General features: G+C 43.5%; 1 protein-coding gene across 4 annotated transcripts in view; it reads left to right on the forward strand.

The window, feature by feature from the left end:
* The window catches only part of DAAM2 (dishevelled associated activator of morphogenesis 2), a 206,183-nt gene that overhangs the window by 112,723 nt on the left and 73,226 nt on the right, over positions 1-20,234 (forward strand). For all 4 annotated transcript variants that reach the window (XM_075204422.1, XM_075204426.1, XM_075204425.1 and 1 more), the window contains exon 6: positions 12,631-12,964. In XM_075204422.1, the coding sequence (XP_075060523.1) occupies positions 12,631-12,964 (334 nt within the window). The remainder of the gene's footprint in view (positions 1-12,630; positions 12,965-20,234) is intronic.

The raw sequence follows: 20,234 nt of genomic DNA on the forward strand, positions 1-20,234 counted from the left end.
AAACTCAACGCTAGCCCTCGAATATCATTTCCCTAAAGGAGCGACTAGAACTTCTAGAGATGTATTATTAGTATATGACGAGAGGCGCAGGTTATCTACTCTGTGGGTTCTAAGAGCGCTCGCTACACGAGAGTAATCCGTGTATCTGACGCAGTTCTGCTTCTCGTCCGGCTGAGGTGTCGCACGTCGGAGATATAGGGCCGCCCGTCTGAGCGCAGGTATTATTGTTAGGTTCCAGGAAAGTGGGGACATTACCACTGTGTCCACCCTAGAGCTGACTGGTAGCAAATGTAGTACCCTGGTGGTTTAGGGGAAATATTAGTTTCTTTGTACCAGGATGCCCGCGGTCTGGGAAAAACTGGAGAGGAAGCAGAAAGAGCCTCACTTCTCCTGCCGCTGACTGAGGACTATATTAGATGATAGAGCTGCAAGAAAACATTTCTGCAACGCGTTTCACAATCCGGACACTGAGTCCTTGCTAAGGTTCACTCCTTGGGCATCCTGCCCCTTCTTACATTGTATATTGTTGCTGTCTCACCAACACGGTAAAACGACATCAACCTTTGTTCAGGTCGTGATCGAGCAGTTGCGCATGGATGGGACGTAGTCACAGATACGGCTCAACAAGCAGTTTTATTTGCGAGTGATCAGGGGCAGATGTAATAGAGGATGAGGATGAGATCACCCGAACTTGGGAATTGCTTGTAAGTAGAGGTTTGTTCATTATTGGCAGACAATTATTGAGACTTTAGTAGTGGCTCGGCCATAGATTTGGGTTTGCCGAGACCGTTGAAAGAAACACGAGCTGCCAATCAACACAGTAAGACTATGGTTGGTCAGATTGTCCCAGCATTGTACGGTCTGTGATTCCAACCTAAGCATTCGATAGAGAAGTGTTGCTTGTTGGACTGTGGACATGGTAAATTAGGGGTGTAGCTGCTGGATCAGGGTGTGGTCTGGTGGGATCAGTTATGTGTCCAATTTTCCAATTTATTTTATTAGAAACTTTGGCAGTAATGAGGTGTCGGCTTTTACCAGGATACATTGCGCTATAAAACAGATAACGGATACAGCACGCTTCCTGTAAATCATAAGTATATTAGAGTTCACGTAGGAGTTCTGTCACCATGGAATGCCACAATTCGAGGCTGAGGGTTTTAACCATACCAACTTTTCGTTACTCACCTCGGGGCACATTTATCATTTAACGTTAAAATAGAGAAATGGTTATCAATCCTTATCGGACGGATAAGTATTGATTCATTTCTCAAATTTATCAAAACCGGAGTACAGAAACAGCAGTCCCGATAATCTGTTGTTTCTGTGAAAAAAAAAATCATACTTACCTGCCTCTTCGGAAGCGCTGTCTTCGGGTCTTCTCCTTACTCTTCAATTGCGCATGCGCACACAGATCCCCTCTCTGTCTCTGCAACGATAGTTGCAGAGAGAGAGCTGTGAGTGACAGGGAGGGATCATGTGATCCCTCCACACATGCGCTGTCCAGCTCTGCTCTCCGGAGCAGAGCTGACAGCATTAGATTTCCTCATGTACGCCAGCTGCAAGTTCCCGAAAAAAATGTTTTTTCGGGACTTGTTAGATTGCGGCCAGGAGCAGTCATCATTCTGTTGAATGGTGACTGCTCCCAAAAACGAAGAGGAGTGCAAAGCAGCAGATATCCATGATATCTGCTGCGATGCCCCCTTTATAAATTTGCGGAGGACACTGTGGGACCTTAATTATCCATTAAAAGCACTATCGTGCTTTATTAAATATGCCCCCAAGTTTGGTGACGGGGCGTAGTGATGCTATTGTGTCATCATGGCCACGCCCCCTGCCTTGCAGCGCCTCGTAACTGGGGTGGGACCACGATGAAACCAATCACGTCATTAAGTGCCGTCTCTGCTCGGGATCCAGGATGATTCCCGTTCTACCCGGGAGGGTCCACGTAATTTGTGGGCCTCCCAGGGGAGTAGGAAATGTGTTTTTTTTTTGCAGGTCACGGAAATCTGAGATGACTTCTAATATAAGTTATAATTTGCAGTAGGTGGCGTGTTATGTGTTATAATACACAAGTCCTTCTAATGACCTGTGAGGTATTACATGTATACAGTAATATGGATATTATTTATAGGAGCATCTCCATCCATCAGTATCTCTTCTGTATCATGGTATTATTTTCAGTTTATAACTATTATTTACCGGCCTGCCCTGACTGCACCAGCCCACTTCTGCTCATGGAAACGTGTTAAAGAAATAACTTAACAGAAGCTTTTATTTATTCGACAGTCCCTGTACCACTTATCCTGCTTCTGCCAAGCTAAATTTGAAGTCTCCAGAGGAGCGGTGTAGTCTTATCTTAATTACACCAGGCATAATGCGAGTTAATCAGTTCAAAGTGACAAATAAAATGTGTTTATGAGTTGGCACAGGAACCGTGTAGGAACACTCCCCCCCGCTTGGAAGGCGGCCATGTAAGTACCCGTGTTCGCTGGCAGCCGTTGCATGTATATGGAAATGCCGTCAGCTGCAGAAACCGACGGCTTTTCGAGGGTCTATCAGGAGAGCATTTACCAACGTAGGACTTCATCACCTCGAGTCAGGGAGCGCAGCCAAGACGAGTCTATCCGGCGTGCAGAGGGATAAGCTGTTGCAGCTGTGTTCATCTGATGAACTGGAATCGTCTCATCTGTTAATAATCACAATAAGTATCAGCTCCGCATCGCAAGCTCTTCACTCCGTTTTCAGCTAAACTCTTCTTTTAAGCCTTTGGCACGAACTTAAAACCTTTTTAATAGCTGGAAGCAGCCAAGTTTCTCGTTAAAGGCCTGTGTCTCAACTAATTTCTAAAGACTCAACTCGTTGGCTGCCAAGTGGGACTGCGTCCAGCGGCCGGACGGGAGCCAATTCTTAAAGGCTAATGGAAATAGTGCAGGCGAGCTGTGTAATATTAAAAGACCCTTCATCTAAGGACCCAGCACGACAATGTGTATAAATAAAACATAGGCCATGGGAAGGTGATGTTATAGATGTTGAGCGAAGCTTGAGTCTGAAGTGAATTAGCTGTGTAACGTTATATACTGCAGTCGTCTCCGTGTGCCATGTCTAGTGAGTCGGTGTCAAGAGATTATACGTGTTGTCTGCGCTTATTATATACTGATTAGTAACACGGTATCGTAAAAAGAAGGGCATTTACTGACACAGTGCCAAGCTGCGGTTACCCATAGGGGCTTATTCAGAGATGGATGCAATTAGATGGTATTTATGGAAAAGATACATATGAAAAATGCATATTGATATAGATGCGTCTATCTCAAATACAGCTGCATATGTACTAGATGTACAGTACATCAAGCGTAAAAAGTGTGTATCGTTACGCCCAACAATGGCGTAGAGAGAGCGCAGAGAGTGTTAGTAATAACTGCTAAAGTCGCATTACGCTATTTGCTGTTTGTACACTATAAAAATGTAATGACTGGTCACATACAGAAGTGAGACTACTGTGTGGATAGGTATTAGAGAGTCGCATTTTTAATATACAATGTGATTAAATACAAGCACAAAAATACAAGTATATATACACATTAAATTTAAATACAAACCTCTATTTTTGGTAACCTTCATTACTGCATTTGTCCAAATGGAAATGAGTTATGTAATCTGAATAGGCAACAGCGACGTCATGTAATATCACTGAGCGGTTATATTATGATTTCAGTACTATAAGCTGGGGCAGCCGATATGCAGTTGGAAGCAGCTAGTCTCCTGTAGTTACTGAGAATAAGCAGACACGGGGGCAGCTTTTATATCAGATGACGTTATTATTTAATTTCATTTGATATGTTGGTTTTCTGCACGTTGCGTACTAGCCCACACACGGATATTATGTAGCCTGGTGCATCTATTGCTCAGGTCCGCCATCATCCCAGCAGAGGGTACCCGCTCTGCAGTGGGCACCGTTTGTGCTTTCCTGGTGCCACAGTGGCGTTTGCGGTCCTCCTGACGTTCTGGAATAACGCTCAGGATCTGACGATATGATGCAGAGTTTTATATCTCAGATTTTATGGCCCAAGTGCCCGGTTCCATCAGCCCCGGACCAACTTCCTTTCTGCTATAACCGTCGCCTATGCTGTGTGGTGTTAGTTACCGTCAGTTGTCAGACACTTGTATCACATGACTTATTTATTGTGAAAACACCTACACCACATCCCTTCTGCAATATAAAGAAAATGGGACTAATTAGGCGACAGGCCCGACCAACCCAGACTACTCCCACACCCCGTCCAGGCCACACCCACAATCCATTTCACCACACACATAATCGACCAGTCACTCCCATTTTCCTGTGACGATGCTCAGAACTCATCCTTTTTGCTCATGAGAACTCGGGACAGATGGAAGTGCGGCTTGTATAGGCATATTGTATTAAAGTGTACTAGTTGCCTGCGTACAGGCATGACCGCCATTTTGTGAGCTGAATTGCTATTCAGCCTATCTGTTCTCAAGGAATCGGTGACATCACTGAGGGAGACGACACAGTGATGTCACTGGCTTCTAGTACATTGATAGGCTGAATTCTCATGTATATTGATCCAACGCACAAAATGGCCACCTAACAGACAACATGTACTTTTTAAACCACCTGCCCACAGGTCTTCCTCACCATCAGCAACACCACAATCTCCTCAGTCTCCCAATTCCGCTACCTTGGTGTCACCCTCTGCTTTATTCCTCCAACTTCGAAATATTGCCAGAATACGCCCTTTTCTTACCCAGATGTAACCAAACTCTTATGTTTTGGTTACATCTCCCCATCATCTCCCACCTTGACTACTGTAACCTCCTCTTATCTCGCATTCCCCTCAACCACCAATCCCTGTTTCAATCCCCTCCATACACACTGGCTCTCCGTGTCCTCCAGAATCCAATTTTGAGTTTTCCCCACTGTCCAGCAGTGTCTAATATAAACATTAATACATGAAGTTATAAAATGTTTTATTTGTGTCAGAGAGCGGATAAAGATGTACAAGATCCAGCACAGAGGTACAACATCAAACTGTAAGTTCAGGAAATTGTTCAGGTTGTGTCTGCAGATATGTAATAAAGCTTTTCTGATGTTAGTATCTAGATACAGAGACAGATTGGAGGCAGGTCCACCAGTAAATCTAGTTTAAAACTGTGATCCTTGTTTATCTTTAGTCGTTCCTGGCCACAGATTTACCACAAACTCCTTCAACTGGTCCTCTGGCCTTTATTAAGACCACTCTTCATGAAAGTCCAGTTTTCTCTCTTTGACCCTCTTGAACATACCCTGATCCTCTGATATCTTGAACTTACCTGGAACCTACCTACTGAAGTTACCAGGACTTGTGGGCAGTGAATATCCATCTTCCAGCCCTTCATGGTCTGTTCAGTCTGTTGTCCCTGGTATCGTACTCATTGATGTTTTACTGAGACTTGTTTTATCTTGTTGCTAACACTGTTGTGTTGCATTGTATTTAGATGCTTCATGTATCTATCTCTCAACATTATCAGTCTGCAGATTGTTACAGTGTAACTAATTTAATCCACCTCATGTCCTACTGTCTGTCATGCTGTCTTTCTTCTTTCCCCTTCCTTGCACCCTTCACCCACTTATTTTCAAGTCCATTCTCTCCCCTTCTATTCTTTCTCTGCCTACCCCCTTAGTCTTTCACCATGTCTCCTTCTTTCCCTCTAATACCCATTATCACCCCCCTGCCCTCATCTCCGTCCCAGATCCAGCCCACTCCTACGCACTGGCAACCCCCAATCTACCCTTACTGGATGAAGTTTTGTTGCTCCTGATCCTGCTATTTTGGCCTCTTCCCTTGAAACTCTCCTCTCCCCTCCACCCTGACCTGCCTCAACCAGACGACCTCTCTCTACAACTACACCCTCACCACACCTCTATACTCTGCTGCCCTGTCTCATCTGTCCATCTTCGCCACTCTAAGCCCCAACCTTCGCTCTCCAAATTTACCCAGTTCCTTCAAAATTACACACGTACCGCCGAACGGCATTGGAGGAAATCTCGTTCCTTGGAAGATTTTCTTCATGTCGAGTTGATCCCCTCATCCTACTTTTCCGCCCTCTCCCTCATTAAACAATCCTTCTTCAAGTTTCTCATCTCTTCACAGTTCTCCAGTCCCTCATCTATACTTAATCCTGCAGCTTGACTTATCTTCCTCTCTCCCTGCTCCTCCTCTGCCTCCCCTCTCTGCCAAATCTTACACCGGCTCCCCTTCCCCTACAGAATCCTCTTTAAACTCCTCATCCAAGGAGTTTAAAGAGGATTCTCTCCAACTCCACTGCTCCCTACATCTCCAACCTCATCTCCATACATGCTCCCTCACACCCTTTCTCATAGACATTCCTTCCCTCTGGTAACCACATATCACTCCCTGTATTCATGATATCTCCTGCACCCTCCTCCACCCCTGGACAGATCCCTTTTGTTCTATCAGACTATCCCAGAGCCTGTAGACGTCAAATGGTCATTGAAAACTCACCTGTTTATAAAACCCTACCAGCCCTCCACTCAAGGTCATCTTTCCGACTGGGCACGATGGGTAGGTGCCCGGCAGCCCAGTGGAGAAGGGGGCCCGATGAAGGACTCCTGAAGAAAAACAAAACAAAACCTTACCTTTTGCGGTCACCTCAGGTGGCGATCCGGCTGCCTCCCTGGTCCCCTCTTCCGTGCTGCGCTCTCAGTGAATGTCGGGCATGATGACATCATCATGCTCGACATCCACTGCGAGAACAGCGCGGAAGTGCGCAGGCAGCGACAACGACGAAGAAGAGAAGGGGATCGAACTCAGAGAACAAGGTGATTGAAAGGTAAGTTAAGGGGGATTTGAAAAAAAAAGTGATATATATATATTATAGGGGCCCCAGTGCACTGCTTTGCCCGGTGGCCCATAATGTTGTCATGTACTGTCTTCTTGTAATAATAATAGAATAATAGTCATAATATATTTCATGTAGAATGCCCCTTTCGGTACATTATTGCATATAACGTACAATACCTGGCTAATAGATTTGACAAATCAGACAAAAACAAAGTCACCGTTCCCACGTTTTCCCTGTTTCAAACATTGTTAAAGTTCTCACTAAGATTTGGGGTTAACAAGATGAGATCCTGTGTATAAAAGTGCTCTCAGCTGGTTCTATCCCCGTCCGCGTGTGATGTGGCATGTTTGTGTTATAACAAGGTCATGTTCCCTCTGAACATCGCTTGCTGTTTTTGGCTATTGCCGGCTACAAGTGCCGGCAATTCTTGAATTAATCGACGTCCGCCTCCTTGGTTGCTATGACAGTGTCCTGGTTTATAGCAACAATTGCTTGAAGGTGTCTGCTAACTCCTGTTTTTCCTCTAGCACCAGATTAAACAGTACCAGCTTCCAGATGTTCAGAATTTAAGGAGCAGGATGCAGTCACCAAAACTAATTATATACGCAAGTGATCCTCGCCTGAACCTCAAGTGCTGGTACCAGTGCAGAGATGGGGGGTGGTTTTTGCAAATACGTTTTCCAAGAACAAATTTGTACTCTGCTTTCTGAATAACAACTTAAATATACTGCATGAAAGGCCGTGTCCGAGAGACGTTCACAAGTTCATGTTTCGCTGTTCCGGCTGCTCCGTTCATCCAACTGGAAAATAAATTTGATGTCTCGTGGCTGGTTTTCATTACACAGTAAGCTCTATCTGCGGACAGCTGCCAGTGTCGCTATGAAATACTTACCTGAGTACATCACTTAGTGTCAGGATAGGGCCAGATGTTTTGTATCCACAGAATGTGGTTCAAAAAGCCTTCTTTTCTCTTTCTTTCTTTTTTTTTTTGCAAAAAGCAAGACTTGGAAACATAAAACAAAAGCGATTCTGTGTGAATACAATATACAGCCAGACAGAGAGAAGACCCCATTTGGTTGATAAAAGGATTTGTAGGCGGGGGGATTGGAGACATTCCTAACGGATTAGACAAATTAGTTTTACATCCACATGCAAAAAAAAAAATGTATTCCCCAAAAAAGGACTTGAGGATGACGGACAAGTGTAGGCCAAGCACATAAGGGCACATGCATTTATGTGCAACGAAATTAGCGTTGACCTATCCTTGGATACGTCTTAGGAGGCAGAGCTCTTGCGGGTGCTGGAGGGTTGCGAGTTGACGCAACGATACGTCATAATGATGACGACGGCGACCATCGTCACTATCTCGTCGCATCTGATGGGATGAAGTCGCAGCCATCTATTTGCATTACTTAGTTGACATTTCCATGTGGACCGCAGAAGAAAAGAAGATTCTTATTTTGATTTCGAAGGAGAAAACAACATTTCATTTCATTTACTTGTTTATATTTAATTACATTTTATATAGAAAGTGCGACTTTTGCATTTATTAATAATACTACCCAGCCTTATTTTTATGCTCTCTCTGCGTCATCTCTACACTATTGTGTTACGTAAGTATGGATGCTGGTGCATCTGATGTGTCTGGACCTACTGTATTACAACTGGACCTTGAGGTGCGTCCGACTGAACATACGGACGTTTGCTTTCATGCAGCTTTTTCTACGTACATTTTGGCCACAAATGCATCTGCCTCTAAGTGATCCCTGTTTTGTCCTATGAACCCCCACTCCGGTACCCCAGCAGTGGCCTGCGCTGGGAACACATGGACGGAGCGATCAATGGACTCTTGTCTAAGTTCTTCTTTCATCACCACTGTTGTGCTCCCTGTAACCGGTCTGTTATGCTGCACTGCTCCTCTTAGGTCCCATTAATCAACACTCTGATCTGATGCTATCATAAGCATTGGATACTTCTAATGAACAATAGAATCAACAGTGTCACCGCGTACTCACCTCCGTTCCCAAACTGCTGCAGGGACCAAAATTCAGGTTGGATCCGCAGCTGCCTCTATCCAAAATGTATACAGCTGACCTATGAGCTTAGGCTCGTATCACCATTTACAAGGCGATCAGCTTTCTACGCACTACCAGACTACTAAACCTGTGGAACCTGGCTAACCGCAGTTGTTGCTTTTAGAAGCCCCCTGTCCCTTAGAGATGAACGTGCCCGTCGATACTCAGCTGATCTTGCGCAGTAAGACTTTCCTCTAGTCTTCAAACCTACAAGCGTTCTCTAGAAACCCACCTCTTCAGACAAGCTTATGATATTCCTCAACCACCCTCTTAATCTCCCTAGATTACCCTATTACCACCCTCTACACAGCTAACACAAGACAACAACCCTCTGACCATGATTGCCACACACACAGCCCACTCAATACTTTTACCTTTGCATTCCAGCTGGTACAATGTGTAATATGATGTAGCACATGCCCTTCTGTTTCAAACTCCCATTCTCCCATAGATTGTAAGCTTGCGAGCAGGGTTCTCTTACCTCTCTGTCTGTATGTACTACCCAGTATTGTTTATTAATGTTTGCTCCCAATTGTAAAGTGCTACGGAATTTGCTGGCGCTATATAAATAAATGTTGATGATGATGATCCCAGTTCTTGTCTATGCAGCAGTAGAGTCTATTATAGGATAGTCCTAGTTGGCGAAATCCCAGTCAGTAGAACACCCCTGTGCTGTCCATGATCATATTAAAAGCTCCTGTTTATATGTACACTATCTATGTCTGTGCTCCAGTTCTGAGTTTAAATACTTATACTGCCCCCCCCCCCCCCCCCACTAATTCTCTGCATATTTCTTAATGCGGCCATTTCCCTAAATTTCCCACTCGTCCCAGGACAGCAAAAGAGGGATAAACATTAACTGGACCTTTACCGTGTAACATTGATTACAGGACACGCTAAAACACACGTGTAGGTGACTGCAGCTATTTTTAGACCAAGTAAAAACACAACTCTCGGGTTATTCTTGGAAAGCAACCAAAATAAACCTCTGACCGTACATTATAGTCTACTGTGAGCATAAACAGTCCTTGATTCATTGCAGAAACTGGTTGTTTTAATGTCGTCTCCAGTTCAGTTCAATTGTTGGTCACTGTGGGTCGTCTTTCCCAAACTTGCTTTTTAAGGAGATGTATGAGTTTTATCTGGGGTTACTTACAATACTGTATGGTGTGAAAATATATGCATGTTAGGCTGTGCTACAAACTGCTCTCTCTTTCTCGTAATGTCCCTTCTCTAGTCCCTTAGTGGGAGCTGGAGGACTGATCAAATCAAATCCCTACACTGGCTCCCTGTGTCCTCCAGAATCCAATTCACTTTACTCACCCTTACCTACAAAGCCCTCAACAACACTACCCCTGCATACATCTCATTTCTAAATACCCTCCCTCCCGCCCTCTTAGCTCTACCTCTGACCTGCACCTTGTCTCGTCTCTGGTACCCACCTCTCACTCCCGCCTACAAGACTTCTCCCGTGCTGCCCCCCACTTATGAAATTCCCTACCACACCCGAACAGACTTTCCCACAGCCTTCAAATCTTTAGATGCTCTTTGATCACCCATCTCTTTTTTTAGAGGTGACCTTATCCTCAATATCACTATTCACACTAATGCACCCTCACAACTATCCCAATCACCACTCTGAGCCACACTCGCTCCTCTTGTTTCAGCTGTGCCCTCTTCCCCTTAGAATGTAAGCTCTCTAATGAGCAGGGTCCTTCGTACCCTTTGTTTTCATGTCTGCATTTATTTTGTCTACCTTGTATGTCCCTGTTTTATCTATGTCCTGTTTTCCCTACTGTACGGAGCACTGTGGTGCCTCACAAATCTATGATAATAATAATAATAATAATAATAATAATAATATTAAGAGACTGTTTAAACCACACCTGCAATTGCAAATGAAGGACAAAAAGCGAGACTGTTGGTGTATACTGACAAACTATATCTGGTTTTCTAATTAATTCACAGAAGTTAGCTATTACTAATGAAATAAATTAGTCAGTTACAAGATGTATTAAATAGTGTTAAAAAAAACCAACATATTGACATGTCTTTAGCAGCTCTTTAGAGATGTATCGGTGGCTGTAACACCCAACAGGTCAAGTGATGCCTCTGATTTATGTCTAGACTTAGAGTACACATGCAATAAAAGTCCTTATACTGCCAATACTAACCTGATGCTTGGGGATACTATAGAGTGAGGGAGGAGAGGCTGTTTTAGCAGCGAGCCTGGATAATTGGAATATTCTGTGGTTTTAATAAACAATAATTAGAAAAATGATCAGTTTAACAACGCACTTGGCATAGTTCAGTGTAGTTTCTCTGACAGTTTCTGCTTTACATGGAATAAAGTTGAAGTTTGCATTTTCCTGGCAGTTTGTAAAGACTCTCCGGTTTCCAGTAAGATAAACCAGTTTGCTATAAGTGACTGAGTAAGTCTCCTCTAATCTAAACGTAATGCTGGGATTGTTAGAGAGCTGTCTCTCCTGTCTACATTCCAGTGTGCGTGTCTCATAACACAGAGCAGGTCTCGCTGGCGAGCACTCCATCGCTGTTTCGTGAACGTTATTCTGTAAACAACCAGCTTGGCATCACAAGAAAGTCCCCTAATATGTGCGGCCTTCGTTACGCCATCTTTACACTGGATAATGGCACAGGAGCTCCGTCATGGTGACACAAGGGAGTGTTACTGGTACCGTCCTGTGACTGATCGTATTTCTGTCCTTTGGAGCTACATATACTGAGATATCCATCCGTTGTACAAATAAAGCACAATATATTTATATATTGTGTTCTTTAAGCATGCATTGGCTTTTGTGTTAACTTTACTGTACACCATTTAAAGCAGGAATTCAGTTGAAATCTCTTATTACTGAATTGGCCGGAGTCTCATTTCTGGAAAGCTCACAGCCCCCGTTTCACTTTCCTTTGGCGTCGATAATGTTCCCTTCTGCAGAGTTTGACGCCGTAATCGGTTCTAAATGCAGCGGAGAATTGCGGTCCTGTAACGGGGACTGTTAGACCTTTGCCAGTGCTTGGTTGAGGGGTGATATATTCACTGGGTTTGTGGATATAGGAGCTTAAATACGAATAAGTTTGTCCATGATAAACATTTACTACCCCAAGGGGTCCAAATATCTTTCTATTTATTTGGATATTTTTCTACACATCCCAATATTATATAATCATTTCAAATGTCCACAGAATACATACTGTAGTCTATAGACCTTTTGAAACTGATTATACTTAAAATAACGTCCTATTTATATAAATGTGGGAAGAAATCTACCAAAGAGAACATCACCCAACAATCTGCAGCATCGTAATTACAGATTTTTGGGATTAATTACATTTATTTTAGGGAGAACAAAAAATATGGAAACAATAGCCACAGAGAACTGCAGAATTTCATAATAATTCCTTATAGCTTTATCCCCCCTTGATTCATGTGATAAAAAGTGACCGGGTGATTCCTGGGATTCCAATTAGTTACATTTATCCAAAACTCGTATTCAGCAATATTCTTTAAACAAATTAGTAACAAAGGTGAAACTTTGGCCATCGCTCCTGATATTGTAACATATTTCTGTACATTGTGTTTGTTTTAGGAATTTTCTCAACAGAATTGTGTTATTATGTATCATTATTCTATGTTGTGACCTGTCCCCGCCTTTTCTCCTCTCCCCAGGTTTGTGACCCGGTTCATTGAATTAGACGGTTTGACGTGTTTGCTGAACTTCTTGAAGAGTATGGATTATGAGACATTGGAGAGCCGCATTCACACATCCGTTATAGGATGTATAAAGGCATTGATGAATAACTCGCAGGGACGAGCTCACGTCCTCGCTCACCCCGAGAGCATCAACATCATCTCCCAGAGTTTACGGACTGAGAACATCAAAACCAAGATCGCCGTCCTGGAGATACTGGGGGCGGTCTGCCTGGTGCCTGACGGACATAAGAAGGTCCTACAAGCCATGCTTCATTACCAGGTCTATGCTGCCGAGAGGACAAGGTTCCAGGTACGTACTGAGTATGGTAATGGGATTGGATCAGTTACAGTACTCACATCTACAGGTACAGTACTCACATCTACAGTTACAGAACTCACATCTACAGTTGCAGTACTCACATCTACAGTTGCAGTACTCACATCTACAGTTGCAGTACTCACATCTACAGTTGCAGTACTCACATCTACAGTTACAGTACTCACATCTACTACATATGGCATCATTGACTGTGACTATTGCCAGCATTGCCGCATTACCAGACTTTCATTGCCTCATACACAAACCGCGATGTAGGACTAACAGGACTAACTGCTGACCACACGTTGCAGGTTATCTAGATTCTAGGCCGGGCGCTAAATGTGTCTCTTCCCATCTGTTGTATGGTTTCATAGGGCAATATGGAGGGAGGTCGGTCAACATAGGAATGTATATGGCAGTATGGCATAGCAGACACATATTTTTATTTATAGTACAATCTGTGTATGGTCCAGGGCAGGCCTGACCAACCTGTGGCTCTCCAGGTGTTGTGAAACTACAAGCCCCAGCATGATTTCCCAGCTGATATCCTTCTGGGACTTGTAGTTTCACCACACCTGGAGAGCCACGAATTGGCCAGGCCTGGTTTAGACACTTTTATCACAAGTAATATGGATGCACATCACAGTGATAGTTGGTGTAAATTCTCTTTCAGTTACCCTTTTATCTGCCTTCTCTCTGTGGACAGGTTCTAATAATATAAAAAATTATATGGAGATAATGTACCCCCCAATGTAAATTATATGGGGGATAATGTACCCCCCAATGTAAATTATATGGATATTAAGTCACTGACTAGTAGTTTGCTGAATGCTTTTCTACAGGTCACAGATCTCTGGGGTGATTTATATTATCTGGGATAATTTACGGTAGTAGTAACAATTATTCCTTATAATATGGATGTTTTACTAATGAATATTTAAGTCATGACATCAGCACTCACCAATTATAAGCGATGACATCAGCGCTCACCGTTGATACAGATATTATTTATACAAGTTTATACATAGTAGTAGCATGAATTATGTATTATAAATTATTTGTTTTCTATGCTCTTATTCTTGCATGTCCCGTTGGTCAGTAAATACACATTTGTTATTTTATACTTATAGTCACCAGTGAAGTCTTGTGGGGGGGGGGGGGTGTTAGGTCCACTGTAAGCCTTCTGTCATCCTCTGTATGAGAAAACTCCGCTTATATTCACGTGGAAACAAATTAAACACAGCACTTCACACAAGCGATTAATAATTTGTTTCAGATCAGCCTAATTCCCCACAGTTATTGCAGCAATGTTGCAGTTTTCACACATAACTTGGCCATTTATGAAGCTGAGAAAGTTAATTGTTGCAGACTTGTTGAGTCTGCATTGAAAACACATTGTATATGTTGGAAACTATTTATATAGATAGTAATTTTATATTATGGTATATTACATAATTACAGCTCAAACAAAAGTTGCTTCTGTATGTTAGCATTACATACATAGCACAAACATATGTGCTAAATTTATATACAGTGGCAATAAAAAGTCTTTTCTGCTCTGGTATTTACACGTTGTAATTCCTTACATCGTGGGATAATTGATTGCATTAATATTTATGCCGTTTGCTAAAAATATTGGCACCTTTACAGTTTTTCCTAATAATGCACCATTTCTTCCACAAAATTGTTGGAATTAAAACATATTTCGCTATCCACATATGTATTTATTTGGTTTTACAATGGAATAAAAGACAAAAAAAAAAAGAAAAATGTGCTAGATTATTCCACAGAGAAATCCTTAAATGGATCCGGGCAAAATTATTGGCTCCTTTTCAAAGTAGTTAGAAATAATTAGAATTCAAGCGGCTGATGCTCCTTTACTTTGGAGCTGAACTCACCTGTGGTGAGTAGCAAGTGCCTGCAATATAAAAATCACTAGTTAAACGAGTTTCTCATTCTCCTGTTTTGTGTCGCTGTGTGTACTGTAATGAGCATGTAGAAAAGTGAGAAAGCCAGAGAACTGTCTGATGACGTCAGATAGAAGATTGCGGACAAACGTGTGGACAATCCCAAGGCTACAAATCAATCGCCAGAGACCTTGATGTTCCCGTTTCCACCGTATGTAATGTTATTAGGGAGTTTAAGGTCTATGGCACTTTAGCCAAGCTCCCTGGAAAGAGAGAACTTGATTGAAGACTGCAGCCCAGGATTGTGGATTGGTGCAGAAAGCTCCAAGATCATCTGCCAAACAGATCAAGGTGACCTTTAGACACAGGGTACGACCCTTTTAACTTGCACCAACATTCTCAGTAAAAGAAGTTTATATGGTAGGAGGCCTTGAAGCTCCACTGCCGAGAGAGACTGAAGAAATCCCGATTGGAGTTTTCCAAAACACGGCTGAACAAGCTAAATCCCTGCCGTGAGAATGTCCTGTGGACACGTGAGACCAAGTTAGAGCTTTTTGGTAAAGAACATCATTCATATGTATACAGAACGCAGAATGAATCTTTCAAAGAAAAGAAAAGAGCACCTTCCCGGCAGCCAAACATGGAGGCGTTTGAGTGATGTTTTGCTGCGTCTGGTACTGGGTGTCTGGAGATCACCAGGACATTTTGGAGGGCAATGTTGAAATCAGTGTCAGAGAGCTGTGTCTCCGTCGAAGGTCAGGGGTCTTCCACCAGGACAATGACACCAAACACACTACAGAAAGCAGCCAGGAATGGTTGAAGACAGGATGCTGGACTTTTGGCAGCGATGAGTCCAGATCTAAATCCGATGGAGAACCTGTGGAGAGGTCAGAGAATGGCAGTGGGGAGAAGATGGCTTCACATCTGGGAGAACTGGAGCAGGTTGCACAAGTACAGGGTGATTCAAAAGTCGCAGTACACCCTTTTATTTCAAAAACTCTACAGGAAATTGGGAAACCTGAATACTCCAGTAAGGTATGGGTGACGTGGTCTATCTTTTACGGTATGTACCAAACATGGGCACCATCCTGAAATCGACCCAATTCCTGTAGAGTTTTTGAAATAAAAGGGTGTACTGCGACTTTTGAATCGCCCTGTAGAGCGGATCACACTGCCAGCAGAGAGGGGCAGGTATCTGCGCTAACAAACATTACGTCTACAGTGTCAATAATTTTGTCAATTCCAATGATTTTTTATTTTGTGATTTAAAGGTCTACATAGAACCTGATTCGTTAAGGAACGTAAATCCCGATACGGGCCGTATTTTGAATATAATTGCTCTTTGCATGCCCAGATACAGACTATATGCCAGTGAACACAAGTCTATGCATTCCTCGAACGCAGATGACAAGTCTGACAGCTTATAATATAAAGAGTGGAACAGGGAGGGGACTGGGCGTATGCATGTAGTCAATGTACAGTGAGGGCGTGCCAAGGCAGAGTGCACACACATCTGTCCAATTTATGCTCTCGGTATCTCTAAGGTACGTGATTAGCCGTATCATTTGCACCAGCTACAGGTCAAGTGCTGATTACTAGTGATGACGGCTGTGTATACATGCTGGAACATGTGTTTGTAAAGAAGAGCAACTGTTAAAATGCATTATTATGTACTGTAGGCATTAATACGATCCGAATATATAAACCGAAATATATTTTTTTAAGTATTTTTATCAATGACTATATTATTAACAGGTGTTAATGTCTGTAATAATTTTTTTTCTGTGCATTCTGATAGGACGTTATATTGCACATATGCATTGTGTGTTCTGTCTGTCTGCATATGCTAAGCGCTGCATAGCCAGACTGTGCTTTTACCTAGTATTTAACTAGACGCATTGTTTCAGATCCACGTGACCTTGAATCCAGGTCTACGTGCAGCAGTTTCCCTCCAATGTTAAAAAAAAATGCAAATTGCGTTCACTTTGTGTTCCTTAGTGGATCAGACCCACAGTGTTAAATCCAGGATCAGAAGCGAAGGTTATATAATATTATCAGAGAAAGACTTGTGGAGGCCAAATAGTGGTGTTAATTTCAATTTATCTTTAGAGGCAATTTGGATTATTTGAAAAATGTGCACGGGTGGTAATATTTTTGGCCACGTCTGTACATCTAAATAAACCGTGGAGCTATAGTGGCCTTCAAAGGTCACTTAACTAATGGATTACAGCCCGTGTGTGGACAATTAACGTTCATTTGATAATAAACACATTGTCCATGAGATGCCCCACAGTCAGTTACTGAATTTTCAAATAAAAGATTCACCATGAAGATCAAAGAATTTGCAAAGCAACTCTGAGAAAAGCTTAGTGAGAAGATACGATTAGGGGAAGGATAGGTAATAATATTGAAGAACTGTGAACATGTCTAAAATAGCCCGTAATCCATAACTGAGCATCCGCGTGAGAATAGCACTTGTCAGAGAGGCCACCAAGAGCTCTATAGCCCGGACACGTCACAAATCTGCGCTTTATAGGAGGGTGACAAATATTGTTAAAAAAAACACAGATAATATCTTACCAAGAGATTGCGAGAAAGCAGATTGGAGACCCTGATACCAAGCGGAAGAAGACTTTTGGATGGATGAGACCAGAATTGAACTTTTTGGCCTTGTTGTTAGGGTGCTCTGCTTAGTGCTAGCCTAACACCATACGACGTACCAAGAACGCTATATCTACCGTCAAACATGGGAGCTTAATAACGTGGAGCATACTGCTGCATGAATGGTTATGTTCTTCAGGGCTGGAAACTTGTGAGAAATAGGGAATAAAATGGATGAAGAAGGATATAGACATCATGGAGGAAAATCTGCTGCAGTCTCCAGGTGTAGGCGCCATAAATGTCAGAACTGCTCATGCTCATATGTGTGCGCCAGAACTGCTCAAGTCTGCACATGCTCATATGTGTGCGCCAGAACTGCTCAAGTCTGCACAGGCTCATATGTGTGCGCCAGAACTGCTCAAGTCTGCACAGACTCATATGTGTGCGCCAGAACTGCTCAAGTCTGCACATGCTCATATGTGTGCGCCAGAACTGCTCAAGTCTGCACAGACTCATATGTGTGCGCCAGAACTGCTCAAGTCTGCACAGGCTCATATGTGTGCGCCAGAACTGCTCACGTCTGCACAGGCTCATATGTGTGCGCCAGAACTGCTCAAGTCTGCACAGGCTCATATGTGTGCGCCAGAACTGCTCACGTCTGCACAGGCTCATATGTGTGCGCCAGAACTGCTCAAGTCTGTACAGGCTCATATGTGTGCGCCAGAACTGCTCAAGTCTGTACAGGCTCATATGTGTGCGCCAGAACTGCTCAAGTCTGCACAAGCTCATATGTGTGCGCCAGAACTGCTCACGTCTGCACAGGCTCATATGTGTGCGCCAGAACTGCTCACGTCTGCACAGGCTCATATGTGTGCGCCAGAACTGCTCACGTCTGCACAGGCTCATATGTGTGCGCCAGAACTGCTCAAGTCTGCACAGGCTCATATGTGTGCGCCAGAACTGCTCACGTCTGCACAGGCTCATATGTGTGCGCCAGAACTGCTCACGTCTGCACAGACTCATATGTGTGCGCCAGAACTGCTCAAGTCTGCACATGCTCATATGTGTGCGCCAGAACTGCTCAAGTCTGCACAGGCTCATATGTGTGCGCCAGAACTGCTCAAGTCTGTACAGGCTCATATGTGTGCGCCCACTTTCTGGACATGCGCAGAATGATTTTATGCAAGATGTGCTATGCCATTGGTTCCCAAACTGTGCGCAGCTATCTCACAGAAGTGCCGCAGCCAGGGCCGGTGAAAAGCGTGGCAGGGGACTACTTGCTAATTATTTTGGCTTAGGGGTACCTTGAAACAATTATGGAGACCCTAAGGGTCCCTCGAACTGAGAAAGTTTGGGATCCACTACGCTGTATATAAACCAAAACTTCCCCAATCTGTGATATCAATGAATACCCATCATGGCACCACCTAGGATGGTATTACACGATGTGTATGCCCTGGCCAAGCTCTATGGTAAGCAGCATGCACTAGATCCTGCCAAGTATCAGTCACGTAGGGGTCTACACTAACCACCCCTGAAATATTTCATGGCTTGTAGGATACACGCCTGCAGCGCTCCAGCAAAAACATCACAAACTCATTAAGTTCATCCTCTGATAATGAGATGCAATCTCTCAGCCAGAGGCAACAGGAACGCAAGCTTGCTCCAGAAATGGAGAGTGGAAAATGTAATGTGATTATTACAGCGCTGGATGGAAAGTGTAAAATCACATCATGGACATCTGGACTCCTCTGGAGATTGGACACATCCTGGCTCTGGGATTGAAGGTCTCCCATCGGTCTTTAGAAGACCCTTCAAGGTGGGGGCGTCCGCAGGGCACAATATTGCAGCAACTGTCCAGGGAGAACTCTTGTTGTCGTAAATTTGGAGTAAAAAAACAAATAAAATGTAGCAGTAGCACTGAAACCATAATGACCAGTCAGGAATTTGCTTACATTGTCTAACTTGTGCTAGAGAGATGAAAGCCAGTTGCTGATTGGTTGCTTTGCTTTTAGTTCAGATTTGCACCTCCTAGTAGTGTAATAGAAAGTCCTCAATGTGTTTGCTCAATGACTCATTCAGCCATGTAACCATGTCCTCTGTGTCCTTGTTCTGTCTAGTTGAATGGACATCATGAGACATAGAGAAGAACATGGATGTACCCGAGCATATGATTGCACCAGCTGAAGAGGCAAAAGCTTCTCAAAAGTAATAAACAGCTTTAAACACACAAAAGTGCTTTATGTCCCCTGACATTTAGGACACATGTAATACAGACAGTCCCGGTGTCCCCTCACTCTCAGGACACATGTAATACAGAGAGTCCCGATGTCCCCTCACTCTCAGGACACATATAATACAGACAGTCTCGGTGTCCCCTCACTCTCAGGACACATGTAATACAGACAGTCCCAGTGTCCCCTCACTCTCAGGACACATATAATACAGACAGTCCCGGTGTTCCCTCACTCTCAGGACACATGTAATACAGACAGTCCCGGTGTCCCCTCACTCTCAGGACACATGTAATACAGACAGTCTCGGTGTCCCCTCACTCTAAGGACACATGTAATACAGACAGTCTCGGTGTCCCCTCACTCTAAGGACACATGTAATACAGACAGTCCTGATGTCCCCTCACTCTCAGGACACATGTAATACAGATAGTCCCAATGTCCCCTCACTCTCAGGACACATGTAATACAGACAGTCCCGGTGTCCCCTCACTCTCAGGACACATGTAATACAGACAG

This window comes from Mixophyes fleayi, chromosome 3 (genome assembly GCF_038048845.1).
Source record: "Mixophyes fleayi isolate aMixFle1 chromosome 3, aMixFle1.hap1, whole genome shotgun sequence".
NCBI classification, from domain to species: Eukaryota; Metazoa; Chordata; class Amphibia; order Anura; family Limnodynastidae; genus Mixophyes; species Mixophyes fleayi.